Raw genomic sequence first — 24659 nt, 5'->3', positions numbered from 1 at the left:
CTGAAAATCTCAAGAGTGTAAAGGGAATTTATCCGTATTCTCCTCCGGAGACCGTTTTGACACGCGATTGTTGTGCGATGATGTAGGCAATGTGGACTGAGTTCCATAAGAGGCTAGTGGTGTCTGATTGCCAGATTCCGAGTACAACGCATTGTCCCTCGCCTCCCCCCGGGGAGGGAGGTGTAAAATGTCCTGACATGAAAGCAGGAAGAGGAAATTAGAGGGAAAAGAGCTTCCTAGGACAACCTAATCCATATTTTGACCCTAGTGAGAAGATTAGTTCCTTGTCAATCAACATGGAACCCTTGATAATTACTATTCATTTCCAATGAACTTCTCAAATATACTAGGAACAATGCGGGTTTGAGTAGTTAAAGCATTCATTCAGGCCCAAGTACTCTGTATTTCAATGATGTACTCCATACATAAGTTCTCACTATCCATCTATTTTTTATGCACCTATGAAATGCGCAACTGGCCATTTTGAGTGAAAATATCAAGTTCCATACTGAAAACGGAGTACATAAGAAAGAATTAAGAAGTAAGGTAATTCATAAGAAAAGGTGTCACCGATGCTGGCTATATAAGGAGCTTGCTAGAAGGTAACAGATGTCGAGTTCCATAAACCATATGTCTCCCAAATATTTTCATCACTTTATACACTCTCAAAATCTTTGTGGTTTCATACATTACCTATTTTTTTCTATGAACAAACCCATAGCTCTATTCTTGGTTCAGGTTCCCATCCGCGTGAACATGCTTTTGAGTGTCATATTGATGGGCCGAGGACATTGGATATATGCGAGGCAGGTGGAGAGGACCCAGAGGAAGCAGTGGATGGCGCAGAAATAGTGATGTGAGCGGACGCATGAGAGAGAAAGGTGGTCTTGAAGATGACAGAGAAAGTAGAGGTAGCAGAGGCTTCAGAGGCATGGGAAGAATGGACAGGGAACAAGAATTTGGGGGCCGTGGTTATTGTTCTATACATCTGAGTGAAGCCGAAGATACCTCGAAATCTGTGACGTCAAGAAACAGTGTGGTGCGCTCAGGTGGAAAGTTATCCGAGCCCCTCAAGGCTGGATAGCCGAGAAGAACAATTTTGCTACCGGAGGTAGTTCGACTTCTTTCCTGTTTCAAACCAGAGGGGAAGACCTGCAGCGAAGCAGATATGAAGCATACTCTTCATACCTCATCCTTTGTTTTGAATATGAAGTGGAGGAGTTACAAGAATGCGCCAGCCTTATATCACAACCAGATAGCGGAGAAAGCACTAGTGGTTTGGCAGCGATCATCATTCTCACACCACTTTTTAACAATCACACTGAGCGGGCGTAAGCTATTACTAGGAAGAAATTTATTCTTCTTGTGATGCCTATCTTGGCAAATATTATGGGCCCTATGAGACCTATTTAGGGGCCCACTAGCAATTTGCACACAGGACCCATTGGCAAGGGCCATTCATGCAAGTAAATTCTTTTGATCATCATGATACGCACCAGGTATCATTATTTATTTAGACTAGAAGCCAGATAAGCACTTCAATGTTCATCAAAATTGATGATTGTGGACAAAGTATTCCAAGGAGTTTCATGGCCCGTTTCCGGATAGTAACATCTAAATAGCAGGAAGACATGGACTAACCTAGTCTTCTTTTCATTCCCAAATTGGAGATTCTGATATTTTTTGTTTCTTGTTGTTCTGCCCAAATGCCCCTAGCTTTCTTTGTAGGCAGCTCCTAATCACCATTGGTGGACAGGCATGGTGTCCCTAGTGCAATTGCTGTCTGATTGTTGTATGTAGCCATTTGAGCATCAGAAAAACAGCATGTTTTTAATGGTCTTGCTGGTCCTCAAGCTCAAAACATTACAATCCACAGAAAGGCACCAAGAGTTGTTTGGTGAAGAAATGGGTTATATAATAAGGCTACTAAGGTTTCACCCAGTTTGGAGCTGTCAAAATATCACAAGCATTCTCCTTTAGGCTTGTTACAATACATATAACTAAGTTACACTGAATCTAGGTATGATGTTCTGGAGGCTCAATAAGAGCACTTAGGACTTCTATATCTCTCCAGCTCCGACTGTCCTCACCAAGTTGATTCCTCCAAAAAGCATGTTCTTTCTCAGTGATTCTGTCATACATATTGCTATGAATATTACTCCTTTTAACTTTATATATACTTTACTATCATACAGAGCTACATCAATCCTTCAATTTTGTGATGTGACAGTTATCTGTTTACGGGCTTCCGCTACTACTACTACCTGATGCGGCCTCTGCCTACCAAGGTCGGGGCCTCAAATTCAATACCTACAGACACAGGCAGTATGGATGTAAACAGCATTGTCACTAAATACCCATGACCATGCCAAGCCTTTCTGTATCAGTTGGTGGCCTGCTCTGTCCTCCGTAGCTGGCGACCTCATTCCTTAACTACTCCGTACAGGCGCGGAATTGGCATGGTTCTGGAGGTGACTTCATACTTGCCTACCACATCTCTGTGCTCTCCGATTGTTGCACAGCCAAGCTTTGGAGATGACAATAACCAACCAGCTAACTCCTATTCTATTACTGCTATGCAGAGTACTCCGTACAGGAGGTAACTAACTGTTTTATTGTTTGTGTGATTTTGCCGCTAACTCAACCGCCTTAAGAATGGAGATGTTGGACAATGACCGAGAAGCCTTTTTTTTTTTTTTTTTTTTTTTTAACAAATGATTTGGGACTGATACGTAAATTTTTAGCTTTCTCAACTGAAACAGTCTTCAAATGCTGGTGAGCTCTCTTCCCAGCGAAAAGCTAATCATATCAAGCCATCTCCCGGGATCCTGGCCGTGATCACATACATTTGTAAACACGGCTCGGTACCCAACTGGCCGGCGTTCCACAGCACTGTCGGAACAATATCTTTTAGCGAAAAAGATGCTCTCGAGGAATTTGTTTCAGGATTCTCCTTGGCAACCTTGTCATTGCCTAAGTAAATGAAGGCCACCCTGCATAATTGATCCGATCTCCGATTCGACCAAAGACGTCCGTTCACGGCCTTGAACCCTTCGCCTGGCAGGCTCACCGTTTTACCCAGACTTACTGGGCTTGAGTCGAGCCATGGCTCTGGATTAAATCTCTATATCCTGCGGCATTTTCCCTAGCTTGGTGAACTTTGTCGAAGGCATGGGTGGTCGGGTTAAGTTATAGGGCAAAATGCAAAATGCCCCTCCGATAAACTGCGAGCAAAGGATCTCAGGTTTGCACCGTCCGAGTTCTCCACAGCCGGCATTTCTTTTTTTTTTTTTTTTTTTTTTTTTTTTTGTTTGTGAGAGAGACCTGCACAAAGATACCTGCGAGCAAATACGGAGTAGTGTTTTCGCTGATCGATTGTCATATAATCTTGGCTATATGTCACGACGTATCTGAAGAAGATCGGCTCTTTGTGCTTGAGTAACGGGACCGGAGTTGGTGATGTATGGCTTTGGACTATCGCTGCAGCTGCTTCCCTAACACGGAGCTTTGTTTTCGGCACCGAAATGCAAGTTGAAAACTGTTTCGTGATGTGTCCGAGAGGCGATATCAATCTTGATATGTTCTACGCCATTCTCCAGAAGGACTACGCAAACAAGGTATACATGGAGATTTACGAGAAAACCAATGCGGGTTTAGGGATATAGAGATCACTAGCCAAAGTTCCTCGGGTCGATTACGGGATTTTACTGCCCGTCAATCTTAGGACTTAATGCCGTTATTCCAGCGGGCCTGGATACCTGTTTCGTTTGCTCCAAATCCTTTACCTGTTGGGAAATATTTCAAGATCTAGAGTAGTGCTCCGACGGAGGGATATAGCAAGTTGACATTTTTTGCACATAATTGCTCTATGGGCCACCTCAGAGCCTTGAAGGCCGAACAGTTCCTTTCTGTAGAAGTCTCCTCGCATGAAAAGAAATTGTTTATGCAGAATATGACATCAAGTACTCCGTAAGCTAGGGCGTAAGGCAAATGGGCCGGCTTGTTAAACTGGGCACAACCTATCCAGTCAAATGCTCAACCTTTGTGAGACAAAGATTCTTGGCCTTGCTACCTGATGGCAAAATAGTAGTCATGGGACCAAAACGCAGCACAGATCGAAAGGCCAAACCAGAAACGCTCTGGGATCGGCACAACGATTGATAACACCGGCCCCTGGAGCGAATAATCATGGGGTTACAAAGACATGTGTTAAATGGGTGGCATGTCTCTTTGGGACTCGAAGTGCCTGAGGTGAGTAGTCTTGATGAGAATATTGTGGATTATGTGCTCTGCACACTTGAGTAAGTTTAGGGAAGGAAAACAAAAGGCAGTTCGAATTTGTTCCAGGGAACGCAGGCTCGAGTGCATCGTCCTGACGCCTCTGTATAACTAATCTGTCGATCTTCTCCTTGTTTTACTATCTTTTCTTTTTAAGTCGGACGGAAGTAGCGAGAAGGAACCGGGATTCTAGGAGACTGACTCAACATTGGGATTCGAGGCGAATAGGATGTTGACATTGGCGGCCGCTTCCTGGATATCCGCCGGTGGTCGTTCTGTTCCACCCGTATCATAGGTATCGTTTTGCAGACCGCTCGCACAAGATGAGCGAGCTTGTTGCCTAGCCATGTTTTAGTCTTATGTACTCCGTACTCCGTATGTCGAAGCCGGTTTTCGCATCCGGCTGGACCAGGGAGCGTTGCCAGGCAATCACCTCTTAGTGTGGGCCGAAATAAAGGCAAACGGAACTGTAATATCCTGAAGAAAAATAAATATTTCCATACTTTAGGATTTGCGTGGGAAGGTTACACAAAACCAAAATGGCGAGATTTCACATGCGAGTCCAGCTAGGCGGCTGGGGCGAGTAATGACGCGGAAAATGAGCTGCTGAGGATAGCTGGATATGAAGAACACTGCAGGACATGCATGTCCTTACAGGGAAGAATTGTCCCGTGAGCTGGAAGAGATGGTGCCTAGTCTCGTAAAAAAAATCAAACATGGCTTTATGAAGTACATTGCAATGATTGCCAGAGTCGGACAAAGAAGTCAAACCTGACCACATGAGCTGCATACATATTACTCTGCTGGCTGTTTGTGAGATATTAGGCCAGGGCGAAGTGTTTCACAAGCAATATGTGGAGTTGTGCCTTGCTACATGATGGTGTTATGGTTTCCTCACGGGAAGAAATTGGGTTTGATCTTGTTTGACTTGCTGTGCGTGAACAGGGGCGGGGAAGGAAAGAAAAGAAAAGAAAATGAACAAGCTCGGTTTGGACTTTAATGGCTCGCTAAACAAAGTCTTTGAGGCCATCAGTACGGAGTAATAGACAGATGAATCATAAAAAGTTGCTCCCAGTGTCTGTCTCATAAACACAGAGTATACATCATACCCCGCTTTATGAAACTTTCCCCAAACCTGTGCACTGGGAACCGGAAGGCAAATATTATGTATGGAGTAGGGTATGCAGTAACCTAACATCGATAGGGATCCATGATGCTATCAAGAAGTCAAGTCGATACACAGCTTTAGGAGATCCCGCCTTTTTGATTGATGCCATATCTGGCCGTGCCGCAACTAGATGTGATGTGCAAAGGACTCCTTATGTGTAGTGGTCGCGAAGTGCAGTGTATGGATGCACTCGCTCCAGGAAATTATTGACCTGGATGAAATAGGTCAAGGCGGTTGCTGGGTGGGCGGATGATCGACCATGCCCTAGACAAGAATATGATCCGCGAGCGAACTGTTACGGCTCCAAGATCCGAAGGCTACCTGAAGTGACGACGACGATGATGATGAAGATGACTCGTTCGCTCGGGCAATAATATGATTGCAGCGGTATCCTGACGAGCGCACGGACGCCGAACCACGGGTCATGGGTTTTTCCGCTGCCAATTTTGGATTTTGAGTTAGGTTATGAAGTTGATCGTCGGTGTGTGAACTCATGTTTCCGGCCCATGCAGCTCTCTAGAGGACTCCGCATCATAACCCGGGTGGTGCTGCGATGGAGCACGGGAAGGTCTGGTGGAGGTCGAGCAAACTTCCATTAATCGTCGATTGACTCAAGAGCCAAGACAGGCAGATGCCCGTCCTCCAATCAAGGTTCGAAGATAAACGCCAAGCCTGTATTAGTCATCCCGCTCCGTGTCGCGCAAGCGAGTCTGGGCACATGACTTTCTTTTCTGCCTTTCCCCTCACTTTCTCCTTCGTCCTTCAGCCTCTCTGGCCGGGACGGACAACAAGACGAACAGACAGACAAGACAGGCAGACATCCATACATGCACCCACGCCGCACCCGGAGACACTTTGGGATGGGAGCAGCAGCAGCAGCAGCGAAAAAGAGGAATGTGTCCCTTTGAACCCTGCAGATCCTGTCACCACACCTGACGACTCTCCGCCGTCCTTCCCTGCTCTGCCCTAGATTCCTGCTTGTGGTGAATAACACTCTTCACTGCAACAACGTTACGACCACGCACCCCCCACAGCTTGGCTTTCTCTTATTAATCTACTTCTTTTCGTCCCTGGTCCGTGACCTTATCATCCGCCATTGCTGCGGGAGGAGAATCTCTCCGCTTTTCTTCCTGCTGTCGCCTGCTGGGCTAAACCAGCTTGCAAATCTTGCATCTCCACCTCTTCCCCCCCGATCAAACTTTTGATAATCATTCACTTCCGAGCCTTGCCGTGCTTCGTTTCCATCCCACCCTGGCCTGACCATCAATCTCTCAGCCCCTCTCAAAACACTCTCTGTCCCTTTATTTTTTTTTTGAATTTTTTTTTTCTGACATACCCCATTTTACTTCTTCCTTTTGAGTTTCTCCCTTCCTCCTTTCGGTCTTGGTTCCCTCCCCGGCTCATCCCAAAGCCGCGTGTGGCAGTGCGCGGCTCTTTCCGCCACCCACAGCCCAAGAGAAAGTTCCGCTTAAAGGAAAGAGCAGGAGGCTCCACCTTCTTTGGTAAGGGGCATAATCACTGAAGCCTAAGAAGAAGAAGAAGAAGAAGAAGAAGAAGAAGAAAAAAAAAAGAAAGAAGAAAGAAGGAAAGAAAAAAGAGAGGGGGAGAGAGAGAGAGAGAAAAAAGAAAGTCACAGCATTATTGTTTTTCCAACCCAGAACGCGAAAACCAAGACACACCTCAGTCCTCCCTTTGGCGCTGAGTCGATGCTGTCGATAGGCAATCAGTTGCATTTTACTCTTAGAGCCTTCTTGTCTGGAGATCGATTTTAAGTTAAGACACACCGCATAAGTCCAAGTATCACCACTGTCTCCAGACATCAGGGTATGTAACTAGACCACATCTTGTGTTCTATTTCTCATTTGTTTTTGGCTTTGTCATCTGCCTGTTGCTCCCTTCCTCTGGGTGGTTTAGCCCCCATACCTCATGTTAGTTCTTAATGTCTATCACTCCATTTTTTTTGTTGTTGTTGTTTTTTGGACCTTCACCTTAAGTACCCACCCGCGTCAAACCGCCCCTCTTGCAAAGTATTTCCTCCTTGCATTGTTTGTCTGTCCGTCATCCACCCAATCGCCTCCCCGCCCGCGGTGCCACCTCAAACCTCGATGCGCTTGTGCTGCCGTTGGAGTTTTAACCACATTACATCACATCCCAGCTGCAGCTGGACTCTCCCTATCTTCGTCTCATCTGATTTGAACAGTGTGCCGCGTTTCAACTATTATTGTTTGATCAGCATCCACTGTCTTATTTGATTTCTATCGCTTCACACCCTTGCTCTCTCAGTTTCCCCATTTGTTGCAACTCTCGATCCCCACACATCCCCGCCAGCCCGCAAATCGTTTTCTTTTTTTCCCCCCCCCCCCCAAACTCATCTTTCCGCCCTCTCTTCCCCCTCTTCCGGCGCAGGATCTGGCCCGCCGAGTACGCCAACCTCAAGTCTAACTCCTGCTAGCACCCAAGTCCCGCAGACTACCTCGGTCCACCACTCTCTCTCATCGTCATGTACGCCAGTTCCGCATCAGTACAGGGGTCCATAAACGGCCTTGGTAGCGACCTCATTGATGGTTCTGGCACCATCAACCCCGCAGCTCTCAATAATCCAGGTATGCCTCGACGAACTCTTCCACCTAAGCCCGGAAAGCGAATCATTATGTATCACTTTCGTTCTATGCCCTTCGATGCTTTTTCCTCTAAAGTCGTTGACAGTCTTTTCATCTTTTATACTCGAAATGATACTGACGCGGTCGCATCCAGCCACCCTTCACTCCTCGCCTTTAGCCGCCCCAGCCTCTAGCACGCCAACAAGTGACGCCCATATCAACGCTACGGCCACAAGTATTCCCGCTGCTGATAATGCTCACGCAAACAGTCCTACTCTCACGCGAGGCATCAAACGCGGCCGTTCAGCCGACCCATACGACGAACAGCACGGTGAGCATGAAGCTGTTGAGGATGGTACGTCGGCTACATGTAATACCTTTTCTCTTTACGTTTTTGTGTGTTTTATACCTTACTTGGGGGAAAGCTATCTTATCCCTCTATCTTCTGGCTATAAAGCGTAGACGATCTGACCTTGAATTATCCCTAGATGAGCAAGTACGTCGTAAGCGAGGGAGACCCCCCAAACATTCGCGACCGTCTGGCTCGACCCCGACCTCAAGCCCATTAGCCTCCCAAAAACAAACCAAAGGCCCACTCACCCAACAGCCACAAACTCCGCAGCTGTCGGCACAGAGGCTCCCAACCATGGCCGGCACACCTGTTTCGCAATCATCTCCTCCTCCCAGACCAACGCCAACGAAACCGGTCATCAAAGCGTTGCCCACTGTGAGAGATCATACGACCGACCAGTTAAGTCCGGATGGTGACGAGTATATACCCAAGGAATTTGACGCGAGTGGTGAGAAGAAAGTGGATACACTCGGATATCTTCAGGATGGTCGTACCTACAAATGCAGAACTTTCCGCGTGTATAATAGGGGGGACAAGCTGTTCATGTTGGCTACGGAATGTGCTCGAGTCTTGGGATATCGTGACTCTTACCTGCTCTTTAATAAAAATCGGTCGTTGTTCAAGATAATCGCTAGCCAGGAGGAAAAGGACGATTTGATCAGCCAAGATATCCTTCCATATTCATATCGATCACGCCAGATTGCAATTGTTACCGCGAAGTCAATGTTTCGCCAGTTTGGTAGTCGGGTTGTCGTCAACGGTCGACGAGTTCGCGACGATTATTGGGAAAGTAAAGCAAGAAAACAAGGCTTTACAGAGGAAGACTTGGCGGGAGAGAAGCGACCGGGAGGGGCTAAGGCAAGAGAAGCAGCTGAAGCTGCCAGTGCGGGAACTCTTCCGGCCCTTGGCCACGGGGATGTGATTTATAGCAACGCTCCCCCTCCAGACGGCTTGGTTCATGCGCCTGGATTGCCACCCGGTCTGGCAACGACTTTAGCCCCCCTTCCGATGATAAATCCTGTCCCAACGGATGATCCGCGGATGAGGGAGTATAGCACTATACCGCGAGCTAGACAGGAACTTACGGGACAGCCTTATCAGGATCGCATTCAAACTACGGCCACATCCGAGTTGTTAACCCAAGCAACGCACACAACCGATTTTAGCAAAGCCTTGAATCAACAACGAGGATTCCGTGGGAGAGGACTGGAGGATAGCTGGTTCAAGTCGCGTGATTTGCCGACATCAGATCAGGGTCTACCATCCCTCTCCGGCCAGATCGAGCCAAATTTAGCCTCTTCCCAAACTCTCCAGTCTCCACAGTTGACTTCGTCCGGAATGCTTACATCGACCCCGATAACACAGCAGCCACAGCGTGTGCTCACCCCTCAGTCTTCTTTCCCTCAATCTTCAATGACACCATCGATCCGCGGAGTATCTCAAGGTATAAGGCCCGAACAGTTACATCACCGCGCTCCCCTATCGTCTGCGAGTACGAGTCAAGCCTCGCTGTATACGTATGCCCAGCCTCAGCAATTGTGGGGTCAGCCGCCCGCTCAACCCATGGGAGCACCCCAGTTTAACCCTCAGGTTCATTCCCAGCAGTCGCCTTCTCCCCATTTACCGTCACATCAATCGCCGCGGCATTTAAGTCGTCCCGCTCAGTCTCCTCAATTGCATTCTCAGTCCCAGAGCCATGGTCAGCAAAATCTTGTCGCAGTTAGTTACACTGGCACGACAGGAGCTGCGTACCCATCAATGCCTGCTGCAAGAGGAGCTTATTCCCCGACAAATCCAAATATGGGCCAGTCTTATCTCGCGGGTCAAAATCCACAACCAAATGTAGGCCTAGGGATGGTTACAAGTGCGACACTTCCTGGTTGGTCATCAACTACTACTGGTGGTCCTTTACACTCCGGCCAATCTCAGGGAGGCCCTACACAGAGCGGGTGGCCGAATACATTCTAAGAGAGACACGAATTCTTATGATTCATTTCCTAGAGTCTTATTTATTTTTATTTTTTTATGAATGCACAAAGCATAGGTGTTGGAATTGGCATATATACAGAATGCTGGGTGGTGATGTGTCTTTCTATTTGCACTCTGTCTGTCTTCGGCTAAATTGGAAAGTTCTCCTAATTCCATCCGGTTCTTTGTCTTCTTGAATTGTTTTAAATTGACTTATTCCCCCCTTTTGCTTGTGCATTTTCTGTTCATACCGGGTAAGGTTTGATTTTTTGCATGAGAATCACTTAATTTTTTTTATTTCTCTTTTATATGTATATTTTTTTTTTTTTTTTTTTACTTTTATTTTATTTCTCTTACTATTGCGCTCTTTGGTTGAGCTTTATTCATGCCCTAGCCCCATTTTTCTTGCATAAGAAGCTGGGGGATGTTGTAATTAATGTCTTCTCAGCTCTGTATAGTTATGTATGTATCCTTTTTCATACCCTGAGATGATACCCATTTTTTCCTTGTCTGCTTGAATTAATCCATTCATTCCTTTTTATGAAGATAGGTATAATACTGTTCCTCGAGCCTCTATTTCCCAATGAAAAGGAGGGCCCCGTCGTCCCTTTTATTATGCATTTTTAAATTGCCAGATTGGCTAGGATAACTTTTTTTTTTTTTTTGCCCTGAAGCAGTACACCCTTTACGCCAATGGGGTCATGTCCACAAGTATTATTCTCAGGGATAGAGAGAGTAAAGCAGAATATATCAATGCTGCGTAGACAGAGCATATGGTTTCATGATCAGGAAAGGAGTATATACATGTATTGCACTACACTTTGAAGCTGCTTATTAGCTAAATGTATATTATTAGAACCATTACTTCATACACTGGACAATATTATGCAACACAAGTATGATAATCCTGTAGTAGTTCATTATATCCTTGCTCTTTTAGATAGCTGCTTGTCAAAGACACAGCTTGTCACATTAATCCACATATCAGTATTAAACAGTAATCAGCATGAAGGATAAGGTTTGGACATAGGAAAGGGGGTAGGTAGACTATAACTAGGGTCCTGAAGCCAGAGGCTTCATATGAAGTTCAGTAGACACAAGCACAAAGAAAGGGAAAGATAAAGAAAGACTTGGAGGACATGGCTAGCTAGGAAACCAGAGTCAAGAATTGGACATAAAACCAAAAGAAAAGGATTAGAGATTAAGTAATATTAATTTATCAATGCTGTGTTGTGGATAATTTGTAGGGAAAAGCAAAATAGAATCCCAGCCAATTCCGGTTCACATGTGGTCATATACATTCCGCAGAATTAGGTTGGGTATAATTGAAAATTTGGGCAAAGCTGAGTGCTAGTGATGTCGGGAAAAGGTGTTAAATAGGGTATTGATGTATATATGATGAAGGCACAAAAGCAATTGGGTAATGTGAAATCTGTGAGCCCATCTAAAAGCACACGCAAGGAACAGTAGACTTTGAACAGTAATTTTTGTCACCGAATTCACCAAGGCTTTGATTGATCTTCGGCTGCCCGGAAGCAAGTTGGTGTGAAGCAAGCATATCGGTATGTTGCTGATGCTTAAATTCTTTGATCATAAACTCAGAGTTTTGGTGCAGGACAGGCAGGGCCATGTTGTGACCATGATGAGTTAGGTCTTTGAACCTGACATTGCGGAGTTGGCGGGAACTTGACTCTCCAATCTTCCCCAGTTGCTGTACATGCTCCATGAACTTGAGTGGCTTTGTTGGGTAATGGGGAATATATGAATGGGTTTGGGCATAAGAATTTCCGGCACCGACATACTTGCTGGGTTTACTGTTGTCTCCACCCACAGATCATTCAACATAGGACCATTTGATATGGGCTGCGAATAACCTTCATACGATGTTGTGGACATCGATGATAATGGATTGAAAGAGTGATAATGCGGCTGTGATAAAACATTGGGATTGTGCGGGGTTCTCGGAGGAGAATGGATGTCTATGGAGTGCGATAATGGAAATGGCTGGGGACACCGCATTTCATCTGTTGGCGAGAGACAGTATTGCGCGTCGTTTGGAGTTGGCGGAACTAGGTATTGTAAATCATCTGGTGTCAATGGAGTGGGTGGTGCCATGCTTGTTGCCACTAACGGAGGAACCATAAAATCCGAATTGGAAGATGAAGCACCACTAATGTCTAGTGAAGCTCTCATCCCTAGAGGAGAACGGAGGGGAGCCGAAACTTTGCGTATCCCCCCATATCTTGGGCTCAAACTCGAGGAGAGATTGTGCGAAGACTTGACGTGTCGTAAAGAGTGGGATACCGCCCATGTGGGTGTTCTCGTAGTTGGAGACATCGAAGAGGGTCCAACGAGGGCTTGACTTGGCCCACCGATTCCGATAGCAGCCGGACGCGGCCGTTTTCGACGGGCTGCAAGATCTAGCTTCTTATCACGACGGCGTGGGAAGATAGTGCCATCGGGCGGAGAGACTTGTGGATCCTGCAACTCTTTCTCAATAGACCGCTCAGCGATGGACATACTTTGCACAAGGTTTCTCTGACTAGAGTATTTTTGTGGACATGATGGGCAAGACTCTTGTCGTTGAACTCTTATATCTGTAGCGCCAAAGTCCAGAATCGCTGTATGGGGGAAAGTTTGCATAACGGGCTCATCATTTGGATACGATCGGCCTTTTGACAAACCGGAATGCGCCTCGCATGTGCTGTAAGATACGCAAAAAATGGGTTTATTGCCGGCATCTGACTCCTGTTGCCAGAGTTCAGCGGATCTGAATTCAGTGGGCGGTTGCGAGCTATTCACGTTGGGCGCATCGATAGGTTCCGTGCAAAGGGCGTTATTAAGCTGGCTTGAGATGGACCAAGCGGAAGATTCGAGTTGATCGGCTGTTAGACCGTCGTTGGTCTTTTCTGGTAAGGCATTTTTTTCTCGGCTTTGAGGCCCCTCGGCAACATCAACGGTCTTTGTTGTACTTGTCTCATGCGGCCCACGTGGATCTAACTTCCGCGATGGGGGCAAAGAAACGCCTTCCTTCACCGGAGGATGGGATGAATTTGATTGATTTCCTAGGGGCTCTGCATTCAAGTTGCCGTCATTTGGGGTTGACACAACTTGGTTCTCGCCCAGCATATGGTCAGAACCAGAAACTTTGTCCGCATACTGTGTTCTTCTAGCATCGGTAGATGAGGAAATTTCTTCTCTTTTTAGGTTTTCAGAGCTTTTCATCGCTTGCATTCTTTTAAATTCCTCTTGACGCTTTTGTTGTTTTTCTTTGGCTCTTCGATTCTGAAACCAGTTCTGTGAAAGGTGAGTTAGTTTCCACTTATATCTACTCTCAACCTGGGTACATACTGCAACTCGAGGTAAAGTGAGGTTTGTTTGCATAGCAAGCTGGCGCTTTACATTACTAGTTGGCTTTGGCTGAGCTTGAAATTGTGCCTCCAAAGTCTCAACTTGTTCCTTCGTCAAACGGGGTCTTGACAGATTTTCGACATACTCATGGTAATCTTCGAAGGGTACCGGGTGTCCATAAAACCCGGGGAATCCGGGGAACTCGCTCGGAGAATAGGAAACAAAACAAGGATCCGTGGGCGGGTTACACTGGGTAAACGAAGCTGGAACACCATAACCGACGGACGGGTCAATAAAAGGACCAACATTGTGCTCGCCAAAGGGAAATGGAGTGTGGATGTAATCCATTTCGGGAGACCTTCGAAGGAATGACCGGACTCTGAACTCTGGAAGTGGAGAGCTCAGATACCCGAGCAAAAGGCGATTTCCAAGTCAACATTTAGCTCATTGCCTCCGGACAAAGGGCATGATGGTCCTTATATGTGTTGGTGTTAAATATGGAGTGAACACATGTAAACAGGCTCTGGCTCGATTGAAATTAGAGTGTACTCTGTTCAGTTATTTCGGCGATTCAGTAATGAGAGAACAGAGGCCAGAAAGAAAAAGACACAGTATTAAATGAATGAAAGAAGTTGGATTGAATGGCTAATGAGTGTATGACAGTGAGTAAAATGCAATAATAATGATTGACTGGGAGTAAGGAAACAAACGAATGCAATGAGGAGCAAGTGATGAGTGAAGGAGTGGTTGCTGGCGGGAAAGGCGTCCAGGGAGAGGCAGCGCCAAGGTTCAGTTAAACCTGCTGGTAACTTTGCGTTAAGCTTAGGGGAGAGGGATGGGCGGGAAAAGACCGTTTCGAGGCATGGATCCTCATTGGCTGGTCCCTGATCAAAAGGGCGGCAATTGGCTCCATCACTGGTCGGGTTGGAATGGGACACGATTAACTGGTTACGGAGAGTTAGCTAGTGGGAAGACGGGGAAGTTGGGAATACCGGCCGGCGCGCATACGCGAGAATACCGCAGCATTATCTTCCATGGCAAAAGCATACAGCCCTGTCGAATTGCCGGTGGGTAATGATCTCAGATGTAGCTTACATTTTCAACTTGCTGCACAAGCCACTCTAAATTATCCAGCTGATGTTCCACAACAGAAGCAGTTCGTTGTACGGAGTACTCCGTACACCTGTTATCTTACGGGCATAGGCTCCATTAGGCTCAAATTATCCCTGGCAGGATGGAAACCTCTTGATAAAAAGCCCAAAGCGTTCCTCTCCTTTTTCTCTTTAAAAGAAAAGGATTTTAATTCCGTTTGTATTTGCAAATCAAAAATTACATATATTCGACTCTACATAGCATTAATTGGCCCTCTTCCTGTCTCAAAAGGGCGTCGCTTTCTTCTTGACAGTTGTCCTGTCTTGGATCTCTGTGTTTAACCTGGTTCTTACGGAGTAGTTCCTCATAGCTTAAGGATATATTCTTCTACTTGTCTACGAGCCACTTCTATGTACCGATTGTGGGGGCTTTTGTTAGTTTCGTGGCATGGCATTCTTAGATCAGAAGGAAAGTATGAACATCTCGAGAGCAATCTAGTATTATTGCCATTGCAAACAGTTGCGTATTTCTACTTGGACTTGACCATTATGCTTAATCAGTTTGAAGCTTCGAAGGTCTCGTATAATCCAGTCAGCCCCAGCCTGTTTCAATCGGGTGGGATCATGGGTTGTAGCAAGCGCTAGGACTTTGAAGCCCGCTGCTTTGCCCGCTGTGACACCCGACGGGGCATCCTCGATGACAAGCATTGATGAGTTCTCGTCAAACCCAAGCCGCGAACGCCCCAACTGATAACACTGAGGGTTTGGCTTTCCAATTTTCACGTCTTCTGCGACCACAAGGTTCTTGGGGCGCGCAAGCTTCAGCACGTCTAACCAACCATTTATCAAAGCGTGGGTTCCAGATGTCACAACTGCCCAAGGTGCCCCTGCCTCATCGAGTGCATTTAAAATATCTCTTGCACCAGGAATTTCGACGGCATCGCTACCGTATTCTTTGGGAATCCGACCCTCGACGGAGCTGACATCTGGGCAAGTCTGGAATTAGCATGCATTTTGTATAGAGAGCATAAGGTGAGCTGATATACACGATACGCACATTCCCAGTTGGCTCTTTCTGGAGCATGGATCTTTAGGACATCAATGCTTCTACGGCCATGGGATGTCACAAGGATCATTGCTGGGTCAACGCCAATTTCTTGTCCTATTCTATTAATGTTTAGAGACAAGATAAAATGCTTAGTAGAATCATAAACATGCCATATCATACTGACCTGTGCCAATGCTTCACGATTGCTGTGCGACAGGAAGTTGATGTCAGCAATAATTCCAATATACAGTCTTCCTGAAACCAACCTTCTGTGGAGTCTATTATTGTTCCATCAAAGTCAAACAGGAGGCCATCAAAGGCGTGAACCTGTGGTGGACCAGAGAAATTCGACATTGATCCCATTTTGTTATCTTTAGTTTGGGAATTTAACTACGCTGGGTAATTAGGGAAGAATTTCAGAAAGCATGGGTCTTGAATAAGGTGCTTGAGGAACCTCTTATTGTATGCATCCATGTACCTCAAGCTAAGGCTTGATTCTCAAGTGAATGCGCTATTTTCAGCCTTATGTTGATCAACAACGAAAAATCTCTGCACATGCGATCATGGCTTCCAAGTGGCTTTCAGGTGGAGTTAAGGTTTTCTCAAACTTCCCATTGTTACAAGCTCGGGTGTACAGAGTACTTCATACAGAGACAGGGGTTGGGACAATAAGTTCCTGCAACAGGCTCCTCCGCATAGTTGCTTCATTAATAACTCACTTAGGTACAGTAAAGCCTCTATATAATGATCACTTTACATAACGAATCCTCTACATAACGGATGAAAATCTCTTCCAAAATTAAATCTCCATACAAAATATTCATTAACCTGTATACGACAAGATTTGTTGAATATCTCTCAAGATTTCTTAATATATCATTATAAAAAGGCCAAAAAAGACCAAAATGCCCCACTAAACCATAATTTTGATTGAGCAGAAGAAGAAATTACACTCTCACAAGACTCTTAATTCTTCCCTCTCCAACAAGGTCTTGATGACATGGTGAAAAAGCTTTGCTTGTATGAAGAGCAGCAGGATAAGGGAGATACAGAGCTAATTCAACAGTTAAATCATTATGAGAGAAGATTAGAGGCTCAGAGGCTTGAAAATCAGCAGCAGCAGGATATTAGAGTGTATTTTGTATGCTAGCTCTATATAACGGATCCCTCTATATAACAAACTGAAAGACTTCAAAAATTGATTCGTTATATAGAGGCTTTACTGTATAGTTAAGTTATATATAGCTTAGCTTAGTACTCCGTAATTTACTTTGAAATTTCACGTAAGATACTGTTTTTCTGTGAAAGGTTACATTATGGCCTGTCCCTTGATTACTTCTATCATCAGGTGAGCTCTCCTCTTGCTCACAGGAAAATGTTTTGTGATGGCTTAACCATATTTCCACCACTGCCCAACCCCCCCCGATCTCCAGTATAGTTTGCACTGGTGCACTCTCTGATGCCTGGCCATCTGGCTGGTAGACTTCTCCAATCTCTTGTAGAGAAATCCTTTTAACTCCTCCTGCTATCCACAGACCACCCTACTCCGGGCTCCTTCCAACCAAACCTGCACAGTGTCTTGAAACTCCAACGCAACTAAGACTGAGGGGCCTGCTATAGAAGTTAATAGGCTTAAGTCCTTGCTGATCTTTATAGTAGCGTTTCAACAATAAGTTGACCCCAAAATACTCAGTGTAGACGACATCAAAGTATGAAACTCGTGGTGTCAAGCCGTAACAAAGGCAGGCTGACCGAAACTAAATCCAGATATGGTTCGTTTTTTAGGGAAGGTATTGTATTAGGACAAGACGACACAAACCTTGACATGGAAAAGTAGCCATGTGCAGGAGTTTAGCAGCAGTTAAGATGGAATAGCTTCAACAGCTGGAATGGTGAAAGGGAGGACAGCTAAAGTGATTTTCATCATTGTTGCTAAGTGCATCGTTTTAGATACATGTTGCAACATATTATCATGATAAGAAAGCTTGAAACATATACTCCGCAACCACTCCAAATTTAAGCCTGGCACAAATTTAATTAGCTATATCCATAAGAAAAGGCCTACTATCAAAATTTCTCACCTTCACAGCATACTTGCGCTGCGGGAAATGCATTTGCTTCTTTCGTTGTTTCTCTGTGATAACTGAAGCTTCATGTTTCGTGAGTCGTCTGCGGATGGCGCGGGTTTGCTTTGGTCGGAGATCAAGAGGGAGGTACTTCTTCTTCTTGTAGAAAAGTCGGAGTTGGGCGCGTTGGTTAGCATTGATGACTGTGAGGACTCGTGCGATCGCTTTGCGAAGATCGTGACTATCCCCAGAATCAACAAAAACCTTTTATCAGTTCACCATATTTTGGAATCCACAGATTGGAAGACATTTCTCTGACACACATTCTAGTAAGCTTGGATGCGGCACCACCAGCAATCTTTTGAACCCGCAATTGACCCAATTCCGTCTTCAACTCATCGAGCTGTTTCATAAGCTCGTCTTTGTTTTTGCCCCAGAGCTGGCCGGTCTTCACCTTCATGGTCGACTATTAAATCTATTAGCAATGCAAAGTATCAAAGCGCAATTAATAACGTACCATGGTGAGCGGATTTGAAGTTGTCGTGTTGATATCGACTTGAAGTTGGGGGTTGGCATCGCAATTAATTTTGTGGGCTAGGGCTGAAGTCTTTGGTAACGTGGATAGGCGAGTAGCATCACGTGACTAACCGACAAGGCTTTAGTTTTGAAAACGCTCAACCCCAAGACCTATTAAGTCACATCACGGCCTTTTTGATTGTGAAGCCTTCGTACGAGATATCAAACTTACAAGCTTCATGATCTTTAAGATGCACGGGCTAAACTCCTCTAGCACGTTGACCATTACTCCTTCGAAACTTGTGTAATAGGACAATGTCTTCATCAACCGGTAATGGGTGGGCCCAACTCCGCCAACAGGCTCGATCGCTTGAGACTCAGGTATATGCTGCTGAGGAGTGCTTTCTTCATGAGTGCCACTTGCTAACTACCTAGACCGAGTCGTTATTCCATACCTATGCCCAGTACGCTTCCGCGGCTCAAATCCCCGCTCAGCCTTCGGAAGAGGAACAACGTATTGAAGTTCAATTGAAAGATCTCCTTGAGCGTGTGCGACAGGTCCTTGGGTCTAGTTTTCCAAACGCAAGTACTAATAACCATCCCTAGCGTGAATATCTCATCTCTCAACTGGCCCGACTTTTGGATTCGGAATCTGGCCTAACCGCTTCCGCCTTGAAACAAAATAATCTTTCCCGACACCGAGCAGTTCTTCAAGAGCATCAACATGAACTTAGACGCCTGCACAATGCTATCTCTGAAACTCGCGATCGTGTGAACTTGCTTTCTAATATTCGCTCAGATATTAGCGCATACCGCGCGTCAAATCCACCAATTGCGGAAGCTGATTATATGTTGGAAGAACGGGCACATCTGGATAATAGCCACAATATGATGGACAGTGTCCTTAGTCAGGCATATGCTGTTAACAATAATTTCGTCTTGCAGAGGGAAACCTTGGCGAGCATAAACCGTAGAATAATCGGTGCTGCGAGTCAAGTCCCTGGAGTGAATTCGCTGATAAACCAAATCGGAGCCAAAAGAAGGAGAGATGGGCTCCTTCTTGGTATCTTTATAGGTATCTGTTTTCTAATGTTGTTGTATTTTCGTTGATACTGCTATTCTTCGTTGACCGTCGAGTATCGATCGACCAATTGATCAAGAGAAGAATAAGCGGATTTCAGCACTGAATTAGGAGCAGGATTTCACTCAGGAAACACTCGTACAAATGCTATAGTCGTATATATGTACATACGATGATCAATAGCCTTGCTTATTTGGGACGCTAATGGACACGACGTACGGTGTACCGTCCGGAGAGACTTCTCATGATCGGCCCCACGATGTGTCTCGTACATTTTTGGTTGCTGTTGGAGTGATTGACCACAGTGCAGATCTAGGCTTCAAATTCATTGACCTATGCTCATGTTCCTCCGCTTTTCTTCAACCAGTCTTCGCAGACCATTATTAAGAGATTCCATCTCAGGTGGAGTGGCAACGCTGTTGCCGGCCCACCTAATTCGGCAAACTTCATCCAAAAGATATACGTATCCAACCTTGCCGTTTATGATCCCGATTTGCTCCTTCAATTGATCTGTAAACCCTTTCGTCACTAGAAAGTACTTCCCATGTTGTGCTTCAGGTAACTTCTTTCGCAGTCTTGACGTGAAGCTCCTGATAAGAAGAGCCTTTAACCAATTATCCTCGACATTGATTTGTACTTGCTGCACAAGTTCATTCGACCCTTGAAGTATCTGATGCAACGTTGGGTTCTGCTTTATACCAACAAAAGAAGCAGCTTGCTGTTCTGCCCAGAGACTTGAGAAGACACTGACAATAGAGATTTTCCCTCGAAATACTGGGGTGGTATGCTGTAACGGATTCAACCGATCTAGCGTTCGTCCAAAAAGGTTTGGGAAGAAAAGTGCTTTGTCACTTTTAAAGATACGCTGGTTTGATAGAAAAGTTTTTCCTTCTTGGTAGCGCAACCCGGTCCATTCACGAAAATACGGTTTCGAAAACTCCTTCACACTATTAATATTTAAATCCAAATAGATTTATATTAGCTTATACCTAAAGAATATAACAAGATGGGGAGAACGGTACAGACAGTTGAATGCGGCGTTCCATGTGCTTTTCGTGATTCATAAACTCAGCTTTGCGCTGGCGAAGCGTTCGACTATCAACTCCTGTGTTTTGCCCAACCTGAGGAGGGTATGGTAAACCTAGAGGGCGGTTGAGTGGTTTCGGCCCAATTGCATCATCCTTCTGAGAGTTGCTTGCCTCTGATATTCCGGGTGACTTAGTACTCGCCTGCTTCCGCCAGGATCCATTGGGGGGAATACAATGAGGCGCTTGACCGAGGTTGAGATTCCGATGTTGATAAGAACAGCACGGCCTTTGCAGTGCTGATGCTTTATGAAGCAGGATAGTGTGACGATTTCTCATAGTTGGGAGGTTCGGAAAATTTTCCCCTCGCTATTTTGAAGTTTGCAAAGTTTGTCAAGCATGAATTCTGTAACGAGTAACTACGTATGGAGTACGGAGTAGTGTGCACTAATGAACATTAGCAACAACCCAATGGCTTTTTAGCCATCTACTCCGTACTCTGTACAGAGTACAAATTTAAATCTGACCTAATGTACGGAGTACGAAGGTGTGAATTAAAAGCCTTCACTCTGTACATTTAAACCAAACCTGTACAGAGTATAATAGCCATTATTTATAATTTTTCAAAAGAAATCAAGAACTTAGTGTGGAGCGCGGGTGTATATTTAACTAGAACCCTTGAGATCTGGCTACCCCCCGCAAATGCATTCTGTATGGAGTACTCCGTACTTAAAACGCGTTGTCCTGATTATTTCCACGCGGATACTGGCCCTCTGCTGATGGTATCGAGATTTTCCACCATCCACACCCCCCCGCAAATACATGTCCGTAGAACAACTGTTTTCACAAGCAAGCGAAAAGAAGCTAAAGACTTGGGAGATGTTGTATCTTCGGAGACCGCACAACACCTTGCACATCGTCTCTTTGGTTGCTTTGACTTTGCTTGTGGCTCCCCCAGTTGGGTTATTGTTTTTTTGAGAATATCAACTTCATTCCGCCGCCGGAATAGCCTTGTTAACTTGTCATCATCGATCCCTAACCAGCTGTAGTCCCAAGTGCATAAATGCAATAGGTCAACATCTGGTCGAATCAAAGTCATAGTATTTGTCAGAATAGTCACAACAGCTGGCTGCAGCACCGGCGGGACACTAGCGGTGATGAGTAAATCCCTCTCTGGGGTAGACCTGTCAGTGCTTCCAAAACCAGCGTTTTGATAGGTGTATTTGATCACGTTATCGATGCTCAAGAGAAATTTTTCGTATACATCCACCCTCAAAGGCGACTCTTCGATGAGCCTTACGATATTAGAATATACGCCAAAGGACTCATTACTGAGGTTCGTAGCACTCCGAAAACTGCTCGGTATCCCTCGAAGGCCGCGACATATATACTTGAGGAATGCACGAGGGATGCTGGAAAGGACGAGAAGCATCGAAAACGACTCTAATTTTTTGTCTTAGAGAAAAAATTAAGGTCAACGAGATCATGTAGAGTGAAACAATAATATTCACCGCCTTACCAGATTGGTCACCTGAATGTTTGTCAAAAGATGAAGCTATTTCAAACAGGTCGTCAATAAGATACTTCGCCAGATCAAGAGCCCACCTCACATTGCCGAGCACCATTCGTAATATATCTAGAGATTCCCACATATCAGATACTGCCCCCCAAAAGTAATAATCTCAAGCGTCCCATACCTGGCTCATGACATTCCGAATCGCTGCCACTTTTGTTAAAGTGAAGAAAATACGCAAAGAGAATGGAAATTTGCCTCAGCTGTAATGTAAACCAGGGTATAGCTGCAGCAAGATTGCGCTGTTCCAATCGCCCATTAAATCCAAGAGCAGCTTGCATACTAAAGCACTTTTGGATATATGGATTGTTCATAAGCTTGTCTTGCTCGATTGTAAAGTCAGCATTCACAGATAAGGCATGATAGACTTCAGTGATAAATGTTTTTCGAGTATCTAGAAACAATCAGCAACGATGTTTATGACATGGTTTTGAACATGTGCATTACCAGGAGTGAGAGATCGGGCTGCAATCATCATCACATCGTCGCTGCTGCTGTCATTGCTACATGCATGTGAAAATGCTAAAGCAAGAGCAGCTACAGCAGCACCAAACTGTTCTATAAATATAGATGTCAGACAGCATCATGTAGCTCACATACATTAGCCACCATACCATCATTATACATCCCATGTTCTATCCCGAATGAATGCTCCATAACATGAAGGTGAAGCTCAGAATCCTCATCAAGGGTTACGGCTAAGCAGCCATTGGGAGAAAAAGATATGCAAGTTACTGGAAAAGTTAGCAGAAGGCCGACACAACCACATCAATATAGAATAGGCGTACTGCATCCAATATTGGGGAGGTTGAACCCTGCTTGAGGCATACTTGAAATGGTTGCAAGATCCTCATTATCACTAATTGCATTCATGGTTTTTGCGTCATAAAATGAAATGCTGCCATCATCAAATGTCAGGGAAACAACACTCCCAGCTTCAAAATAATCAATTGAAAGCACACGTTTATCAAAATGTATATCATCCCATCTAGTGAGTTCAGTTTTGGGCTAATAAAATAGTATTAGTGGGGACCACACTTCCTAGGATCGAAGAATGTAAACTAACTTACTGTCAGGTTAAATGTCTGCCTTTTTGGGGGTATTTCATCAAAAGAGGAGTGGGTACTTTGGCCGGTCGATTCAAGAGCCCAGCGAACGATACTAGAAGTGCCGTTGAATTGCCGCTGAGTTTCCAAGGCAGACACGGGAATCGCAAAAGCCGCTAGGATGTACGGTTCCACATATGACCCAGCCGAACCATCTGACGCTATCCCAACAATGTCAAGATGAGTGAGAACAGGCATCACCCTGGCAGAGGGCGAACGTTCATAATCATTGTCAGCCCTTTGGAACACACTTCTCTGAATTTCGGTCCTAATATGAGTTATTTGGATTGTTGGTGTCTGTGCCACACTAAAACCAACTGGCTGTTGCTGCGTTGTATCAACGGGTGCGGCGTCCCATTTGATGTGGACACGATATACAAAAAGCCTATGTTGCGTAGAGTACGTGACCATTAAGATCGACCCACCTATTTTATTATGAATGAGCGCGGTTGAGCACATAGCACAGGGTGAGAGCAGAACCTTGAGAAGCGGAAAGCGCAGCATGCGTCAAGATATCGTCGGAACATGAAACGGTCTGCAGATCCACGTGTACTTCATTCCACTTGGGGTCCTGGCTTTGGTATAGAAGTCTAATATGACCCGATCGAGTCACACATACCAAAGCGGATTTGTTGAGTGGATGAAATGGGCCTAGGGGGCGACGGACATAACGAGAATATACCCATCGACCATTTGTTTTGGAGGCTTTATTGAATGCATGCACCTAAGGCTATTGGTCAATGACTGCTTCCAGAAGTCTAGCAAGGCAGCTCACGGCACCTACAGGCCGGTTCACACCAAGCCACATCAAACCAACTGGCTGGTTCCCATCATCATCGGGGTCAATGACTATTGAGCGTGAGACAGCAAACGCATTAAGTGCAATGGACATGGACACAATCATGACTCGGCCACAAGAATCCACAATTGCAAGATCAGATCCTGATTCATGCCAGCAGAGGTGAATAAAGGTATGGCCACTTTGTGCTTCTGCTATTTTACAGCGAAACCTCCCATCACATAAGGACCATTCACCATCATCTGCGTTGCAAAGAATATTTTGTAAGAAGACCTTTTGGCCGTCATTGGAGATATACGCGATCGCACCCAGTTTTGACCAGGCTAATTTCCTATTAGCAATTCAGTTTCCTCCCAAAAGGGGTTCCGCAAAGCGACAGCAGAAAGCAAACATACCGACAGCATCCCGAAAGCCGTAACTCGTCAAATCTTTGAGATAAACTTTTCCAGGTCGGTGCAGAGGCGGCAAGGCCCAACTCCAAGGAATTGGGGTCACCGAAAAGATCGTCCACATCAATGCTGTCATCCATAGCTGGCTGTATTCAGGAAGATCTCAGTTGATGCAAGTATTTAGATGCAGAGAAAGTCACGGTTAGCCAACGTAGTTATAAAGGTAAGCACTCCATACCGAGTACAGA

The 24659-nt window shown here is 45.3% G+C and overlaps 9 protein-coding genes across 11 annotated transcripts; 3 read left to right on the top strand and 6 right to left on the bottom strand.

The window, feature by feature from the left end:
* Positions 1-5252: 5252 nt before the first annotated feature.
* On the top strand, positions 5253-5820 carry CIMG_08967 (uncharacterized protein; the record flags this gene model as incomplete). Its single annotated transcript, XM_001239345.1, has 3 exons — positions 5253-5310; positions 5483-5601; positions 5671-5820. The coding sequence occupies 3 exons, from the start codon at positions 5253-5255 to the stop codon at positions 5818-5820; spliced, it is 327 nt and encodes a 108-aa protein (XP_001239346.1).
* A 272-nt stretch (positions 5821-6092) lies between these two features.
* On the bottom strand, positions 6093-6543 carry CIMG_13566 (uncharacterized protein; the record flags this gene model as incomplete). Its single annotated transcript, XM_004444789.1, has 3 exons — positions 6093-6118; positions 6274-6412; positions 6505-6543. 3 exons carry the CDS (start codon positions 6541-6543, stop codon positions 6093-6095), a joined length of 204 nt encoding a protein of 67 aa, XP_004444846.1.
* Positions 6544-7056: 513 nt separating this feature from the next.
* CIMG_08966 (nuclear localization protein) lies at positions 7057-10853 on the top strand. The gene is made up of 4 exons (XM_001239344.2): positions 7057-7270; positions 7899-8049; positions 8201-8416; positions 8535-10853. Exons 2-4 carry the CDS (start codon positions 7947-7949, stop codon positions 10364-10366), a joined length of 2151 nt encoding a protein of 716 aa, XP_001239345.2. The 5' UTR covers positions 7057-7270; positions 7899-7946; the 3' UTR covers positions 10367-10853.
* A 333-nt stretch (positions 10854-11186) lies between these two features.
* CIMG_08965 (uncharacterized protein) lies at positions 11187-14437 on the bottom strand. The gene is made up of 2 exons (XM_001239343.2): positions 13718-14437; positions 11187-13663 (listed from the first exon to the last, which is right to left on the bottom strand). The coding sequence occupies exons 1-2, from the start codon at positions 14063-14065 to the stop codon at positions 12014-12016; spliced, it is 1998 nt and encodes a 665-aa protein (XP_001239344.2). The 5' UTR covers positions 14066-14437; the 3' UTR covers positions 11187-12013.
* Positions 14438-15290: 853 nt separating this feature from the next.
* CIMG_08964 (HAD hydrolase, family IA) lies at positions 15291-16373 on the bottom strand. Its single transcript, XM_001239342.2, has 4 exons — positions 16123-16373; positions 16041-16062; positions 15866-15975; positions 15291-15794 (listed from the first exon to the last, which is right to left on the bottom strand). Exons 1-4 carry the CDS (start codon positions 16217-16219, stop codon positions 15310-15312), a joined length of 714 nt encoding a protein of 237 aa, XP_001239343.1. The 5' UTR covers positions 16220-16373; the 3' UTR covers positions 15291-15309.
* Positions 16374-17342: 969 nt separating this feature from the next.
* On the bottom strand, positions 17343-18484 carry CIMG_08963 (60S ribosomal protein L35). The gene is made up of 4 exons (XM_001239341.2): positions 18440-18484; positions 18246-18388; positions 17938-18163; positions 17343-17878 (listed from the first exon to the last, which is right to left on the bottom strand). The coding sequence occupies exons 1-4, from the start codon at positions 18440-18442 to the stop codon at positions 17873-17875; spliced, it is 378 nt and encodes a 125-aa protein (XP_001239342.1). The 5' UTR covers positions 18443-18484; the 3' UTR covers positions 17343-17872.
* A 148-nt stretch (positions 18485-18632) lies between these two features.
* On the top strand, positions 18633-19866 carry CIMG_08962 (vesicle transport V-SNARE protein superfamily). The gene is made up of 3 exons (XM_001239340.2): positions 18633-18819; positions 18874-18987; positions 19045-19866. The coding sequence occupies exons 1-3, from the start codon at positions 18754-18756 to the stop codon at positions 19546-19548; spliced, it is 684 nt and encodes a 227-aa protein (XP_001239341.1). The 5' UTR covers positions 18633-18753; the 3' UTR covers positions 19549-19866.
* On the bottom strand, positions 19627-20908 carry CIMG_12254 (F1F0 ATP synthase assembly protein Atp10). The gene is made up of 2 exons (XM_012358310.1): positions 20546-20908; positions 19627-20466 (listed from the first exon to the last, which is right to left on the bottom strand). The coding sequence occupies exons 1-2, from the start codon at positions 20881-20883 to the stop codon at positions 19845-19847; spliced, it is 960 nt and encodes a 319-aa protein (XP_012213733.1). The 5' UTR covers positions 20884-20908; the 3' UTR covers positions 19627-19844.
* A 130-nt stretch (positions 20909-21038) lies between these two features.
* Positions 21039-24659, bottom strand: CIMG_08961 (RNA polymerase II Mediator complex subunit Sin4). 3 transcript variants are annotated; one of them, XM_004444786.1, is made up of 10 exons: positions 24418-24659; positions 24008-24353; positions 23704-23947; positions 23188-23648; positions 22906-23125; positions 22732-22851; positions 22565-22675; positions 22242-22511; positions 22064-22180; positions 21039-21999 (listed from the first exon to the last, which is right to left on the bottom strand). In XM_004444786.1, exons 1-10 carry the CDS (start codon positions 24549-24551, stop codon positions 21293-21295), a joined length of 2730 nt encoding a protein of 909 aa, XP_004444843.1. In that variant the 5' UTR covers positions 24552-24659; the 3' UTR covers positions 21039-21292. The 3 variants fall into 3 exon arrangements, with proteins under 3 accessions (XP_004444843.1, XP_004444844.1, XP_004444842.1); XM_004444787.1 differs by having other exon boundaries at positions 22948-23125; XM_004444785.1 differs by having other exon boundaries at positions 23999-24353; positions 24418-24584.

This window comes from Coccidioides immitis (assembly GCF_000149335.2).
Source record: "Coccidioides immitis RS genomic scaffold supercont3.5, whole genome shotgun sequence".
Taxonomy (NCBI): Eukaryota; Fungi; Ascomycota; class Eurotiomycetes; order Onygenales; family Onygenaceae; genus Coccidioides; species Coccidioides immitis.
This window is presented reverse-complemented; position numbering and strand designations above follow the sequence as displayed.

What these genes read in the sequence shown, in the direction of transcription:
- CIMG_08965 (XM_001239343.2), bottom strand. Translation starts at nt 14,065, where the DNA reads ATGGATTACATCCACACTCCATTTCCCTTTGGCGAGCACAATGTTGGT. An exon ending in TCACTTTACCTCGAGTTGCA is followed by an intron (nt 13,664 to 13,717) that starts GTATGTACCCAG and finishes CACCTTTCACAG; the next exon opens with AACTGGTTTCAGAATCGAAG.
- CIMG_08962 (XM_001239340.2), top strand. Translation starts at nt 18,754, where the DNA reads ATGTCTTCATCAACCGGTAATGGGTGGGCCCAACTCCGCCAACAGGCT. An exon ending in CTCGATCGCTTGAGACTCAG is followed by an intron (nt 18,820 to 18,873) that starts GTATATGCTGCT and finishes CTAACTACCTAG; the next exon opens with ACCGAGTCGTTATTCCATAC. An exon ending in TGAAAGATCTCCTTGAGCGT is followed by an intron (nt 18,988 to 19,044) that starts GTGCGACAGGTC and finishes AACCATCCCTAG; the next exon opens with CGTGAATATCTCATCTCTCA.
- CIMG_08966 (XM_001239344.2), top strand. Translation starts at nt 7,947, where the DNA reads ATGTACGCCAGTTCCGCATCAGTACAGGGGTCCATAAACGGCCTTGGT. An exon ending in CGCAGCTCTCAATAATCCAG is followed by an intron (nt 8,050 to 8,200) that starts GTATGCCTCGAC and finishes GGTCGCATCCAG; the next exon opens with CCACCCTTCACTCCTCGCCT. An exon ending in GGATGGTACGTCGGCTACAT is followed by an intron (nt 8,417 to 8,534) that starts GTAATACCTTTT and finishes AATTATCCCTAG; the next exon opens with ATGAGCAAGTACGTCGTAAG.
- CIMG_08964 (XM_001239342.2), bottom strand. Translation starts at nt 16,219, where the DNA reads ATGGGATCAATGTCGAATTTCTCTGGTCCACCACAGGTTCACGCCTTT. An exon ending in AATAATAGACTCCACAGAAG is followed by an intron (nt 16,063 to 16,122) that starts GTTGGTTTCAGG and finishes CCTGTCGCACAG; the next exon opens with CAATCGTGAAGCATTGGCAC. An exon ending in AGAAAGAGCCAACTGGGAAT is followed by an intron (nt 15,795 to 15,865) that starts GTGCGTATCGTG and finishes AGACTTGCCCAG; the next exon opens with ATGTCAGCTCCGTCGAGGGT.
- CIMG_08961 (XM_004444785.1), bottom strand. Translation starts at nt 24,551, where the DNA reads ATGGATGACAGCATTGATGTGGACGATCTTTTCGGTGACCCCAATTCC. An exon ending in TGCGCTTTCCGCTTCTCAAG is followed by an intron (nt 23,649 to 23,703) that starts GTTCTGCTCTCA and finishes ATAATAAAATAG; the next exon opens with GTGGGTCGATCTTAATGGTC. An exon ending in CCTCCCCAATATTGGATGCA is followed by an intron (nt 22,852 to 22,905) that starts GTACGCCTATTC and finishes TAACTTTTCCAG; the next exon opens with TAACTTGCATATCTTTTTCT.
- CIMG_08963 (XM_001239341.2), bottom strand. An exon ending in GCATCCAAGCTTACTAGAAT is followed by an intron (nt 18,164 to 18,245) that starts GTGTGTCAGAGA and finishes TTCTGGGGATAG; the next exon opens with TCACGATCTTCGCAAAGCGA.
- CIMG_12254 (XM_012358310.1), bottom strand. Translation starts at nt 20,883, where the DNA reads ATGAGAAATCGTCACACTATCCTGCTTCATAAAGCATCAGCACTGCAA. An exon ending in ATGGAACGCCGCATTCAACT is followed by an intron (nt 20,467 to 20,545) that starts GTCTGTACCGTT and finishes AAATATTAATAG; the next exon opens with TGTGAAGGAGTTTTCGAAAC.